This window comes from Sminthopsis crassicaudata, chromosome 3 (assembly GCF_048593235.1).
Source record: "Sminthopsis crassicaudata isolate SCR6 chromosome 3, ASM4859323v1, whole genome shotgun sequence".
Taxonomy (NCBI): Eukaryota; Metazoa; Chordata; class Mammalia; order Dasyuromorphia; family Dasyuridae; genus Sminthopsis; species Sminthopsis crassicaudata.
Genome location: NC_133619.1, coordinates 434,265,582 through 434,280,397, shown reverse-complemented (window position 1 = coordinate 434,280,397; position 14,816 = coordinate 434,265,582). Strand labels below are relative to the sequence as shown.

The 14,816-nt window shown below is 32.4% G+C and overlaps 1 protein-coding gene across 1 annotated transcript in view; it reads left to right on the top strand.

The window, feature by feature from the left end:
* AGPS (alkylglycerone phosphate synthase) overlaps window positions 1–14,816 on the top strand; it is a 131,455-nt gene that overhangs the window by 64,624 nt on the left and 52,015 nt on the right. The window contains exons 10-11 of the mRNA XM_074303020.1: window positions 2,122–2,230; window positions 8,777–8,904. Of these exons, the coding sequence (XP_074159121.1) occupies window positions 2,122–2,230; window positions 8,777–8,904 (237 nt within the window). The remainder of the gene's footprint in view (window positions 1–2,121; window positions 2,231–8,776; window positions 8,905–14,816) is intronic.

Sequence of the window (14,816 nt, the reverse complement as noted above, 5' to 3'; positions counted from 1 at the left end):
TTTCTTTGTTCCTTTCTAAATTTCTTTCTGTTCATTTAAAACAGTCTTACTGTGGCCCTCTTGGAGTCATTGCTTGAGAACCCTCCCCCCAAAAAAAGTTATTGAGAGAAAGAAAAACAAAATTCCTCGTAACAAATACATATATTCAAGAAAAATGAATCCAAAGTGAAAATGTATCACTTTTATATACCTTGTATATGTAATTTCTTCAGCAAAAGAATCTGTTAAAGAGACTTTATATGTTATACTTCATTCTAGATCTGCTGGAGATGTGATAGATCAGTATTCTAAGAGGTCTTTTAAAATTGCCTTTTTTTTTTTTTTTAATGTTATGGTCCTTGTATTAATTGTTCTTCTGTGTCTAAATACTTTACTCTGTCTGAGTTCATGCTTTCCAGAGTTCTCTGAAATCGACCTTGTCATTTATGGCACAATGATATTGTTTTATAACAGTATGACAATTTTTCAACTGTTGCTTGGTTGTCTGAAAGACAATCTATTTAGATAATTGTTCTTTTCTTTTCCTTCTTTCCTTTTCTCCATGAGGGGCTTTGGGGTGAAGTGATCAGGAGTTTTGCCCTGGGCAGCCTTCCGGGGCTGGTCTATCCCTGATTCTTTGAGTTCTCAGTTCTGGATCTTGACATTTGAATTACAGATCTTCAGGTTTTTTTCTGGCAACCCAGAACTGAGGTTAGGCATTTGAGCTGTATCTGTGTTGTATGCTTTGATTGTTTCTAATTGCTTCTCCCCAGGGTTTCCAAGATCTCTATCATAGATCTTTCTCAGGGGATCCGTCTGGTCTTACCTCTGGACATAGAAAAAGCCTTGATCTCTATTCATCTCTAATTTCTCTTAGAAACATTCTGCCATAACACTGGTTTCACTGGTGGTTTACCTTTCCTATTACCCATGATTTCCTGGATGCCTCTAAAGTTCTGAGATGGAAGAAATCACTGCAGTTTCTCAGTGGCTTTCTTGATCATTATTTAGTCAAATAATGCAAACATCAGGGTATTGCTGGAGTAGGTGCTTGTTCTTAAAGTTGTGATGCAGCTGCTTTCAGAAATTTTATTCTTTGTAATTAACCTTTTCTTGAATTTTTCTTAATTAAGATAAGGAAAAGATAAGTTGCCAACCAGTATGTGTACTGATACATTTAAATTCCATTTTAAATTATTATATTTACTAATATATCCCTTCAAACCACCATTGAAAAGTTAAAGGGCATAGTCATATTGAGTAGCACATTTTATAAGGTATTAGAATGAGGAAGACCTAGGTTCAAGTTTTGTCTCTAACAAATGCTGTCTGTGTCACTCCTGGCAAGTTCCTTAACTTTTTAGTGCTCTAAGTCAATTCTCAAAGACTATATGTTTCAGATAGAGTATTGACTTGTATTGCTACAGGGATTTCCTCATCTTTCCTTATATTAATAAAATCCCTATCCTTGTTCCAATTATTGGTGTAAAAATGTCCTTGTTACACTTGCTAGTTACCTATGAAGCATTTTATTTGAACGGAATAAAAAGATGTTTTTATAAGACACCATAGCAAAGTTTGTGTTTCATACTTGCATAAAAGAAACTGAAAAAGCAAGTGTAAAGAAAATGCTTGTATGTATGACCTTAGGTGCTTTTGTTGGTAAAGTGCATAAAGTTGTATGCAGTGATTAAATATGTAGACCTCTTTATGTCTTATCAATAAAGCCATTCCAAATATTTTATATGTATTTCCTATATATTTCTAGTTTTTGCTGAGCTGAGAGCTTATTCACTCTACCTATTTTAGAATGGTCCTTCTCTTTTTCTCTTCTCTTACAGTTTTGAAACATAGTACACATTGCACAGTTATTACTTATTACTTTTCTCACTAAGCATTTTTACCTGGTCACAATTGCCCTTTTCCATTCTTAATTCTCTGTTATCTGTGAAGGCAAGTGGTTAGAATAAGGTCTGGCAATGAGATGGGTGATGCTATTCTACATATTTCAAAAGCACATATTTATAGCCAATATTTATGACAATATTTTGTAAAAATCGTGTGTTATTTTATTGTTACATGAATTTATATGTATTTTTAAATTATTGTATAAAATTAACATTGTGTAATATGCTAAAACAGGTGGTTCATATAAAAATGGTAACTCCAAAAGGCGTCATAGAAAAAAGCTGTCAAGTACCTCGCATGTCAACAGGCCCCGATATCCATCACTTCATTCTGGGATCTGAAGGTAAATAATAAAATAAGCATATTATACAGATATATAGAGACCTAGATTTTCTTGAATCTAGATTTTGTATTATAATATTAGAGCACTTAGGATAAAAGGTATTGTATTTTACTTTTTTAAAAACCATAAAAATTTACCAAAAGGCATATATTATAATTTTGATTTTGATATGAAATTTTTGGCTGAAAACATCTAATTAAGTTTCTTTTAGACATTTTGCTTCATTTCAAATGACAAAAAAAAAATCGTTTTTTGCTTTTATTTGATTTGCAGTTTTAGAGAAAGATGTGTTTTAGATTAAAATTGTTGATTTAAGTATTGAATATTCTTTTTAATACTTAAAATTGACAAAAGAATTGAGATGTACCCTACAGTTGTTCCATAAAAAAAGGAAAAAGTTCATTTTATGAGATAGTACACATCCTCAAGCACTTGTCTATCATTCAGACTTATAAAATGAGCATTCTTTTGTAGACCATCATCAGTATTCAAGTACCATTTTCCCCCTTTCTTTTAACATTTATTTTTATTTGTTACCATTTTGTTGTTATGCAAATACTAGTCTTTAGTTAGTGAACTTAATGCTACTGTGTGAGTTGAACATTGTCCTTTACTTTATTAAAAAAATTTTGGTCTTCCAAAATAATGTGGAAGGTTTCAACTGCAAGTCAGATCAAAAAGTCCCATGTTTCTTAAAGTGCAGTATCAAAGCAGATGGTAGTGCCCTTTTTAAAAATTACTTTTTGACTGATTAAAAATCCTATCAGTTTCTGATGTTAAACCAGTCCCTATAGGATTATTTGATAGGTTGCTGCTTCACAGGGACTGCTTCTAGGATGAGAATTGTGGGCACTGGGTAGAAGCAGGGTTCTTCCCGTCTCTTTGGTTCAGGGTCCTGGGCTTTCTCCATCAGGGTCTGAAGGGAGATGTTGGTCATAGTGGTGTTAATGTTTTGACTTGTCTAGCACATGTTGCCTTACGTATCTCTCAGACATGGGGACTTGTTATCAGAAGAGAACAGTATAATGAAGGAGAAGAGGCCAGTCCTAATGAAGGGATCCTTGTTTCTAGTTTGTGCATTTTCTGTTCCTCCATCTGTTTCATGCTTGGTGGTTTTTTGTTTTTGTTTTGTTTTTTCAATGCCCAGATGCTGGGTTTTGGTCTAGATGCTTTTCTGTCACAATCTAACCTATTAATATTTTGTATTTTGTTTCCTTTTTCTTGCCAATTGCTTTAAATGTACTTGATAAATGTTCTATATGTTTAGTGGGAAATACTAAACAGTCTTGATCTGGAATATCCCATCTGGTTAGCCCTGGAATACTGATCAGTTCTTTCATTTTAATATCCCTTTCATGGACTTTATGGTTATTCTTGAACACCTTCAAATAGGTAGTTGAGAAGAAATAATTATTAAAGAATGACAAGAATTGTCATTATGTGCACTAAGGTATATTTACCTTCCAAAACAAGTGAAGCCCAGACAACTGTTGTAATTTTCCTTATAGTTCTTTGATCAACATGGAAGTATTGCAGTTACTTATATTTAATTGTAGAGAAGTATTTAGGAGAGTGCCTAGTTTTATCCTCCTAAGACCAAAAGCTTTTAAATTCTTATCCCATTTTGTATCATATTATAATTGGAGCTAGGGAAACGGCTATCATGGCTAAAAGAATTTTTAGGATAAATTAATTTCTGATTTCTGGTATTTTGAAAACTCATCTACCTAACATGTTTATCATAGTCCAAAGCCTCTTGAGAATTAAAGTATTTTATTCAGTTCTCCTCTGAAAATCTAGGTAATTTAATCAAGGAAGAAAAATAAAGTGATATGATGTGAATTCCTATTAGCTTTTCTCTTAACATTTATTGTACCTACTGTTTGCATGCTAAGATAAAACAATTTTTTTTATTATTCTTATAGCTTTTTCTTGACAAAACATATGCATGGGTAATTTTTCAACATTAACCCTTGCAAAAACTTCTGTTCCAACTTTTCTTTTCCTTTCTTCCACCCCCTCCCCTATATGGCAAGCAGTCCCATACATGTTAAACATGTCAAAGTATATGTTAAATACAATATATGTATATATATTTATATAGTTATCTTGTTGTACAAGAAAAATCGGATTTAGAAATAAGGTAAAAATCTGGGAAGAAAAACAAAAATGCAAGCAAACAACAACAGAAAGAGTGCAAATGCTATATTGTGGTCCACACTCATTTCTCAGTGTTCTTTTGCTGGGTGTAGCTGGTTCTGTTCATCACTGATCAGTTGGAACTGATTGGCTCCTCTCATTGCCGAAAATAGCCACGTCCATCAGAATTGATCCTTATATAGTATTGTTGTTGAAGTGTATAAGGATCTCCTGGTTCTACTTATTTCACTTAGCATCAATTCTGTAAGTCTCTCCAAGCCTCTCTGTATTCATACTGTTGGTCATTTCTTACTGAACAATAATATTCCATAACATTCATATGCCACAGTTTACTCAGTCATTCTCCAATTGATGACATCCATTCAATTTTTAGTTTCTAGACACTACGAAAAAGCCTGCCAAAAACATTTTTGCACATGTGGGTCCCTTTCCTTCTTTAATATCTCTTTGGGATATAAGCCCAGTAGTAACACTTCTGGATCAAAGGGCATGCACAGTAAAACAACTTTCTTTAAAGAATTTATATTCTTCTGGAGATATTCAGTATGGTGACAAATAAATCTCTAGTTTATATTATTTCTTTGTATATATTATATATTTGTATATATTTCAAGAGACAAAGAACACTAAAAACCAGGAAGATCAGGAAAGGAATTATATAAGTTGTCCTATTTACTCTATGTATCACTTGCATAGTCATAGTGGCAAAGAAGTTCAAGTAAAGGGGAAAACTTGTAGTTGAGTTTGACTGAAAAGGAGTCTATGGAATGGGGAATATAAAATTTGGTTCAGTGGATTTAGGACCCATTTATAGAGCTCTGAATGTGAGGCTGATTGTAATCCTAAAAGGCAAAAGGGAAACTGAAGATTTTTGATTTAGGAAAATGAAAAGGATAGACATATCTTTGGAAGATTAATTTGATAGCTCTGTGGAGGGATAGACTGGAAAGGAGGGAAGTAGTAGTAGTGAAACTAATTAGGCTCTTTTTAGAAATACTAGAAAGATGGTTGTGACTCCAAGAAGCTGTAACATGCATAGTGGCCACATCCCAGGAAAAGTATCTCAGCAGATGGGTTAAAACTAGGCTGAGAGCAACTAATAGACTCCACATTATTAATCTATGAGTTAGGAGGAATGTCTACCCAAATATTTGATCACTTTCCCTGACGGATTGGGTGGATGAGAACAATTTGTTCTGGCAACCAAAAAAGCAGCTGAAGCAGTCTTTGTGGAGCTTTTAGAGTTTGGTCAGTCATTGATGATGTTACAGTTGTCTACTGTATCTTAAGTCATCTTTAATTATCCTGAATGACTGGAAGAGAGAGGGAGGCTGATGACTTTGCACAACTCTGCCTCAGTTCAATACAATTCACATGCAAGTCAAGACATCATCCTGTGATGCCATTGGTCCTCTTTGAAAAAGGATGAACTACTTTAAGTGAAGATTAAGCTATGGGGGAGATACGAATATTTTTATCGAAGGCAAAGACGAAATCAGTAGGTTGAAGGAGGTTAAAATTAAAAGAGTAATAAATTAAGAAGAAATTAGAAGAAATAGCAATATATATATATATACATATATATATTGAAATTCCCAACTATTAGAGCAGTGTTTTAGATGGAGAAGTGCCTTAAGCCAGATACTGAAATACTTGGGGTGGGGGAGGGAGTAGAAGAGTAACCTAGGATTGACTGAAGCAAGGATTTGAAATTGGTGAAAAAAACATGAAGGTAAACAACTATGAGATAATGATGACAAAGGTATAAACTGGAAAGAGAGTTAGGAACAGAAATATACCATTTTTCCCTTTCTGGACTAACTCTATAGAACACATAAATATAGTAGAACCTATTACTAAGAGGGTGATCTGAGATTCATTATCTTCTGGAAAGAACATTTTTTTTTTTTTTTTATGAGAGCAAGAAGCAAAAAAAAAAAAGGGGGGGGGGAATAAAGAGATAAGGAACAAGACTTGTTAATATAGTAGGAAGTGTCCAGAGAAAAAGGAGCACAAAAGAAGATTTTGAATTTGAAAGGGTTGGACTGGGTCAGAGAAGAATGAAAATATAGGGAGAAGTAATATTTTTTTCTCCTCAGTGTGCATTGAGTCAAAGAATCAGGTGAACAAAAGCTAGAAAATTGTGTTTTATAACATGGGAATTCATTTATTTAATAGCATTTGTTAAGACCCTCTTCTGTGTCAGACATTAAAGATAAAAGTGAAATATTGTTTGTTCTCAAAGAACTTTCATTCTGTCAGGGAAGAAACAGAGATAGTGTTTAGGTATGTATTTAAATGTATGTACAAAACAGAATGGTGGCAGTATGTGTTAGCAGCTGTGGGGAATAGGAAAGGCTTAACATAGAAGTTGATACTTGAGCTAAAACCTTAAGGAAATTAGGGATTCTGAGAGTCCTGGAGGTAAATTTATGAGAATCCATTTGTAACAATACTTTATGCAAAGGTACAGAGACAGAAGGAATCACCTATACTTAGAGTACATAAAAGGGAGCAATGTGTAATAAAGTTAGAAGTGTAGATTGTGGACAAATTGTAAAATGATTTAAATAACAGAGGATTTTAATTTTACTCTTAGAATTATTAGTGAGTTTGTTGTATGGAGTGGAGACATAGTCAGACTTGTACTTTAGGAAAATTACTTTTTCTGGAAAAGTTAAATGAGAAAAACATTTAAAGATGACAGACCAATTAGGAAGCTATTGCAGTTATCCAGATAAGAAGTGATGAGAGCTTGAGCTAAGTTAGTGGTTGTATGAATAGAGAGAAGAGCATGGATATAAGACATGCTATTGTGTTAGAAATAAAAAGATTTGTTAATTGATTGGTATATATGGAGTGTTTTGGACATTCTGAGTTTAAGATGCCTTTGGGACATCCATTCATGGAACTCAGGAGAAAGACTGTGTCTAGATAATTAAATCCATGAGACACCAAGTAGACATGTATAAAAAGAAAAGGAAGAGGGACATAGGAGAGAGCCCTGTGGTATAGATCAGGGGATGTGATATAGATGATTCTGCAAAAAGAAAGTTTAGGACTCTTCACATAGATAAGATACCTCACATCAATAGAAAGCAGCATGATTGAATCTAAGATCAAAGACTTATCTAGAAGGCAGCAGTCAAAAAGTATCAAATGCTTCAGAGAGGCTAAGGAGATTGAGGACTAAGTAAAATTTAGATAGTGAGATCATTGGATGTTGTGGAGAGAGTAGCTTTAGTTGAATGACGAAACTATTAAAAGTTATATTACAATTTTGAGAAGGGAGTGCAAGATGGATTGGCTTGCTGCATTAAAGGCCCAATTGGAATTGGATAACAGATTTACAATTAGTCTACTGTTCAGTAGAAAGAGAATAGGAGAATAATCATAGAATGTTCCTAGGGGTAAGAGGAAGCCACTGGAGTTTGTGTAGGATAGTCTTTGGCTTTTCTGTGGTTTAATAATCAGATAAAGGGTAAATAGAAGTATTCTCTACAAATTCTGCTTTTAATTTTTTCACTCCCACAAACTCTGCATTATAACTTCACTCAATGTGTGTTTATGTGTGTGTGTGTATTTATGCTCATCTCTCATAAATATAGAAATATATAGCCTCTTTCAAAAAAAAGTTAAGCTCTCTCCTAATTTCTTATCTTTTATGCTTCATGATGTTAATAATCATTTTTCCCTCTCTGAGGCTATTGGGGTTAAAAGCGACTTGCCCAGGGTCACACAGCTAGGAAGTGTTAAGTGTCTGAGGTCAGATATGCACTCAGGTCCTCCTCATTCCTGGGCTGATACTCTATCCACTGTGCCACCTAGCTGCTCCCATGATGTTATAATCTTAATGAATTTAATATGCATAAAGCATTTTGATATTTTGATGTAAGCTTCAAGTTAGGGAGACTTTGAGTGCAAGTCTTAACTTTCTTTCACACATAATAGCTTTGCGATCACCACCAAGTCACTTAATCTCTGGTGTAGAAAATCCTCTGAGACTGTACATTACTGATAAGTTGCTGATTTATATTAAGACCCTCCTATATCCACCACTTAACAGAAGAAAATGTGATTCAGTTATTCTGAATGTTATGGTGAAAGTGTTTTAAAACACATTCATATGTAAACACTACATTCATGTATATATATATATATATATATATATATATATATATATATATATATATATATATATATATATACACATAATATACATATAAGTATATTGCTAAAAGGTATAGAAAATTATGGGAACTACTTGAGTATTTTAAATGTTTTATATATTTACTTAGGTATTCCTTTCTCCTGATAAAAAGATTTTTTTAAATGGTATAAAAATTACATGATAAATTAATCAAATCCTACTCTTACTTCTTATAGGAACTCTTGGTGTGGTTACAGAAGCTACAATAAAAATTAGACCAATCCCTGAATACCAAAAATATGGCTCAGTAGCCTTCCCTAATTTTGAACGAGGAGTAGCCTGCTTAAGAGAAATTGCAAAACAGGTAAAATATCCTTCCTAAATTCTACTACATAATACAAAATTTCTGGGTAGACAATTATGAATTACTTTTACATTTTGAAACAGTATGATATTTTAATAAAATTTTTACTTTGTTTTATATTTTTGTGCGATCTTTTTCAGTTCATTTCAAGAATATTTTCCCCTATATCTCTTATTGTTTAGTTGTCAACTCTTTTTTTGTAATTGTGACACTAATTTCTTAAGTTAAAGAGTGCCTCATTATTTTAAGTCAGAGTAAGATTAACAGTCTTTTATCTTTAATTAAATTGATTTTATTTGGACATTATATTTTTATGTTCTTTTAAGAGTAACTATTGATATTTTTAGTTTTTCATTGCCAAGATTTCCTTTTATCCCTTTTTCTGCCTCAAGAGCCATCTCTTATGACAAAGAATTTTTTAAAGAAAACAAGAGAAAAAAATTCAACAAAACCAATCAGCTAATTGAAAAAAAAATTTGATATAACAGTTCTTCACTTTGTGCAGTAGAGGTCAAGCTCATTTTTAAAATATCATAATATTTAGTTTCTGTTGTTTTTTTATATTATATTCATTGTATATATTATTATTCTAAAGTTGCTTACTTTATATCAGTTTCTGTAAATCTTTGTGCTTCTCTGTATTCATTGTGCTTGTTTATTATAGTAATGTTCCATTACATTCATGTTGGACAATTTATTTAGCCCTTTGCAAATTAATGGACGTCTACATGTTTCCAATTCTTTGTTGCCACAGGAAGTAATGCTATAAATATTTTGGTGTATGTGGAACCTTTCTTTTTTTGGTGAGGGAGTAACTGCTGTGTATATACCTAGTAGGTGGAGTCTCTTAGCAAAGAATATGGATTTTTTTTTTTTTTAGACAATTTATTTGTGTAATACTAAATTGCTTTTCAGAATAATTGAAGCAGTTTGCAGCTCCACTTATTTTCCCCAAATTCCTCTAGCATTGTCTCTAGAGTTTGTTTGCTGGCTAAGGTAAAACCTCAGAATTTATTTGCATTTTTCTCATTATGAATGATTTGGAACATTTTTTTCCATATAACTATTAATAGTTTGCAGTTCTCATTTTGAGAACACTTGTTTCTGTTCACTGACTTTTGGTCTTAGATATTTCCGTAAGGTATTTGTATTCCTCCCCTCCTTCCATATGAAACCTTTATCAGAGATATTTGATAGTAAGATCTCCCTTTTCCCCTTTATCCCCATAGATTCATTTGTTTTTTCTCAAACAAGATATTTGTTTAACCGCGCAAACAAAACTATTCTGGTTTTGGTAATCTAACAAAAATGGATAAATGAAATATTTAGAAATATAAAGATGACATTTTTTTTTTCATAGCATCATGTTAAACTAAGACGGGTTTTAAAATTAAAAAACACATTTTCAGTTCTGATTTTTTAAATTTAAGTTTATTTTAAGTTAATGTTTAATTGAATGTATCCTAAGACAAAATTCAATAAATTCTTGTTAACTAACAAGTAGAAACAAAATGAAAATGGGTTGATCTAGAGTTATTTGAAAAGAGGATTGAATTTGCTCTGATACTTGAAAAAATCCCAAATTATAAGGGAATATTTAGCCTTTTAATTTTATTAAAACAGTATTAAAAAGTACACCAATTGTAAGAGTTGACTTGATAATAAATAGAACTGAATATTAAGGAGTTTCTACACAAAATGTTAAAGTGAGAGTTATGCTGAATACTCTAGTGATCATGAATTAGGACAAAAACTGAAACACAAAAATTAAATTACAATAAAATCTTCTCCCTCAGAATATAATAGAAGTATATACTTCAGTATAAAAGATCAGATTGTTAGAAAGCATTAAGTTCCTTTTTATTGTCAGGTACTTTACTGAGTGTAGGTAAAACATAAAAAAGTTAAAAAAAACTCTCCCTGCTTTCAAAGGAGCTCAAAGTCAAATGGAACAGACAAAATCTTAGCAAACTATGTAAAAACAAAGTATATACAGGATAAATTGGAGATAATTAACAAAGAGAAGGTGGGATGTTGGTTGAAACTTCAAGGAAGCCAAGAGTTGGAGATTAGGAGAGAGAACATTCCAAACATTGTGGAAAAGCACTATTGAAAAGAAACTGTAGCAGAACTTGATATTTTGATAGGGAAATACTTAACAATTAAAAGAACATTAGGGGGCAGCTAGGTGGTGCAGTGGATAGAGGACCGGAGTTCAAATCTGATCTCAGACACTTAACACTTCCTAGCTGTGTGACCCTGGGCAAGTCACTTAACCCCAGCCTCAGGGGGGAAAAAAAAAGAACATTAAATTTCTAGGACAGTTTATGCATTTACATTCTAGGAAGTTTATATATTATTTTAGTCTCTTTATTTAAGATGAATACAGATGAATTTAAGATTTTAGAGCTCTGAGTAATTATATTCTTGTATAAATATGGAATATTTCTCCCAAAATGGATTTGAATCATTCCTTCTAGTTGACAGAGTTCAGATGGAAGATAACCTCAATCCTCCACTTGGCTCTAGTATCTTCCTTCTCCAGTCATTTAGCTGATAAAGTGATTTTCTTAAAGCCCAGATCAAAGCACATTTTCCATCTACTTAATAAATTCCATTGGCTCCCCATCACTTCCAGAATCAAATATAAAATCCTCCATTTGGTATTCAAAGCCCTTTATGATATAGCCCCTTCCTACCTTTCCAATCTTCTGTTACATTTTATTCCCTGGCACATATTCTTCAATCTAGTGAGTTTTACAAACAAGACCCTCCATTTCTAGACTGTGCATTTTAGCTTGGTTGTCTTCCATCTTTGGACTTTTCTCCTTTCTTTTCTCTGTTTCCTGGCTTCCATCAAGTCCTAACTGAAATCTTGCTTTCTACAGGAAGCCTTTTCCAGTTCATCTTAGTTCTAGTTTTTTTTTTCCCCCCATATAACCTTGTTAATTATTTTCCATTTTTTCTCTACATAGCTTGTTTGTGCTTACTTATTTGCATGTTGTCTCCTCTATTATATTGTGAACTCCTTGAGAGCAGGAACTTTTGCTTTTATTTATAGCCACTGTGCTTTAGCATAGTGCCTGGAATATAGTACATACTTTTTAAACAAATGTTTATTGAGTGACTGAATTGACAAAGTTTTCATAGTTGGCATTTTGCTGATTGCATCAAATCATTGTATTGATTGCCTCTTTAATGAAATGCACAGTCTGACCTATTATCTAGGCAGAAAAAACAAGTGGGTGAAGAAGAAATCTGGTAATCCAAAGTAAATCCAACTTATTAAATTGATCTCATTATACAGATAATGTAGATAGAAAATGAACTAGGTCCAAAATTGAATGGAAGAAAGCCTGCAAGTTCAACTTTTTTTTCAGTGGCACAGCAATTTTAAAAATTTCATATTTCTTCTTGACATTTTGACACTGAAAAACTGTCTCTGATGCATCAAAATTATGAGTCACCCAAAAAAGCAATGAGAAAGTACATTGTGAGCAAATAAGTAGGCTGAGATACCAACAGCTAATTCTTACATACAAAAAGTGTTGTAAAACATATAATCAAAAAGATGTGTGACTTGAAGAAGATTACAGACAGATCATATGATGTATTAGTTGTCTATGTACTGCCAGGGAAACCTAGAGAAAGATTCCCAAGCATGTCCAGTGGATTGCATTTCCTTAAAAATAACACTACCTAATTTGTTATGTCATTATTCTCTCTCAGAATATGTAAGATATTATTGGGTGTATATATTTTACTTATGGGCCACAAGAGAAAAGACCTCATTTTCAATTCAGACATATTTCAGCTGACTATAAGTTTCATGTTCAGACATATTTAAAAGACAACATCATTCAGTATGTTTGCCTGTATGACATGTAATAGTAAATGTACATTTATTCATTAATTTCCAAGATATATAGACCTTTCCTCTTGTATTATAACTCAAAATTAGAAATCATCCTTAGTATTAGTACTGTTAGATAGAAAAACAATAAATCATAAGGTTTTAAACCTTAATCATTCAATCTAGGATTTAGAATTTCAATTGATAGCAAAAAAAATTAAGATCAATTAAAATAGATGGCACATGGTTTATAATTGTGCCAAATTCCTGATTGAATAATGAGTTGGCTGCTTGTAATCCTTCACTGTCATGTCTTAACACTTCCATTTTATGATACTTTTCACACTCAAGTTGCATTGGAAATGGCAACCTATATTTTGGATGAGTATCTCTGGGGAAGAAGAATCCATTTTTCACAAATAGCAAAGTGTACATCTTCATCACTAAAGGAATTATACTAAGAAACTCTTTGTTGACTGCAGAAGAATTCTACTAAATTCTTTCTTCTCTGCATGAGGAAATAGTCTCTTTCAATACCCTACTGCCTATGAGGAGGTAGAAAGGAAGATACTGTAGAAGATTAATGTGATTATATCTGATAAATGGCAGTCCAGTACAGTGACCAACTTTGCTCAAGTAGATTGGTAAGTGATTGATTCTTAAGGCTTTTCTTTCTTAGGAAACGCCTATATCTTCTACCTTCTCTGTCCTCCTCCCACTTCCCATGCCAAAGTAATTATGACAGTTCTTTAGATATTCATCAACTAATCCTATTGCCAGGCATAATGTTTTGTACCATTCTGATTCTGTTGACTTTTGTAGTGGTCATAGGGATGTGCCTTTTGGAGATTTTTTGTTTGTTTGGTTTGGTTTTTTAGGAAAAATGATAAAAAGTATTTAATCAAGTTGAATAGAGAAGGTTTAATTTTTTTTAATTAATAAACAAAACTAGCAGATTGTACCTTGCATTATTAAATGAGGTACTTCATTTCAATAAATAAAGTACCCTTGTGCTATATATTATTTGTATTCTCTTTTGAAAATTATTGAGATTCTAATACATATATATATAAAACTAAATATTATATAGAAAAAAATTTTCTACGTAAAACTAAATTATATAAAATCAAATAAACTAAATTACTAAAAATATAAAAATAAGCTATTAGAAATCATTGTTAGAATAGAAATTATAAGAATATATAAAATTAAATTATTAGAACCATTATTAGAATAAATTTCTTACAATGTTATTAGAATATATAAAACCAAAACATTAGACTTATTAATCTCTAAAGGAGCTTTTGCTAACTTGGGGCTTCTTAGTACCCACTGTGAACGTCACAATTTTAAAGAATTTTTTAGTTAATTAAGTTTTTCATTTAGTAAGCATGGCTAGAACATTACCCTTGGAGCCACGGTGGCCTGGGTTCATGTCATACCTCTGGCACACACTGACTTTGTGATCATGAACAAGTCATTCAATCTCTTAGTGCTATTGGAAACTGACTGGAAGTTACAAAGGAATTGTAAATCTGCAACACAAAGAAAATCTCCCTATCAGGAGTGCAAAACATTTTCATATGGATTTCCTAAACTTCCCCTTCTGTTGTCCAGCCACAAATAAAACAGAAAATCTTAAAACAAAACAACAAAAAACTCATGGAGTTTTACTGTTGGAATTCAATTAAATATAGAAGAATACGAACTCAATGATTTCCTCCTTCCCTCCATCTCCCTCCCTCTCTCCCTTTTCTTCTCCCTTTCTTCCCTTCCTCCTTTCTGTGTCTCTGTTCTCTTGCTTCTGTGCCTCTGCCTCTGGATCTGTCTGTTCTCATATCTCTTGTCCCTAGAGATGTTGCCAATGTCCCTAGCATATTGGAGAGAAATTAAAAGTGGAATCCTTTGTTAGGATATTTAATTCTATATCAGACAAACTTTAAAATTTTGAAAGCAGTTAACTTTTTACAGAGAATAAGTTTAAAGTCATTATAGCTATATGTTCCTTTGCTATATTAGTATTGTATTTCCTGCATATTTTATGACTCTTATTTTTATG